Source organism: Eimeria mitis, genomic scaffold, assembly GCF_000499745.2.
Source record: "Eimeria mitis Houghton genomic scaffold, Emh_scaff1035, whole genome shotgun sequence".
Lineage (NCBI taxonomy): Eukaryota > Apicomplexa > Conoidasida > Eucoccidiorida > Eimeriidae > Eimeria > Eimeria mitis.
The window spans coordinates 7,558-7,903 of record NW_013567217.1 but is presented as its reverse complement, the minus strand read 5'-3'; the positions used below and the strand labels follow the sequence as shown (position 1 = coordinate 7,903).

The window sequence follows — 346 nt, the reverse complement described above, 5'->3', positions numbered from 1 at the left end:
TCATAGCAAGTACTGCCAGGCCGCCGACTACCTGTTGCGCTTGATATAACGTTGCGCGAAAAGAGGCAAAATTTAGCGAAAAAGCAGCAAACAAAACTTCAATCCGTCCAGAGGCCAAAAGCAGTGAACCTCGCCCAGCTGCCCAGCACTAGACAGAAAATAAAGCGCCATAATAGGCAACCAGATCCCCACATATCAACCTACAGACAGAGGCCCCGGACGCCCGACAGAAGGCCTACTCCGTGTCTCACGACAAATAGCAAACTCGGGGGGCTTCGGGCCGGTCCCAAGACGCTTCGGGATTATCAACAGTCTGTAACAAGGCAACCCAAAGCGGCACCTCACC

At 53.2% G+C, this 346-nt stretch overlaps 1 protein-coding gene across 1 annotated transcript in view; it reads right to left on the bottom strand.

The window, feature by feature from the left end:
- Window positions 1-247: 247 nt before the first annotated feature.
- The window catches only part of EMH_0028030 (uncharacterized protein), a gene marked incomplete at both ends in the record, with an annotated part of 1,562 nt that continues 1,463 nt past the window's right edge, over window positions 248-346 (bottom strand). Inside the window, one exon of the mRNA XM_013494108.1 lies at window positions 248-313. Within this exon, the coding sequence (XP_013349562.1) occupies window positions 248-313 (66 nt within the window). The remainder of the gene's footprint in view (window positions 314-346) is intronic.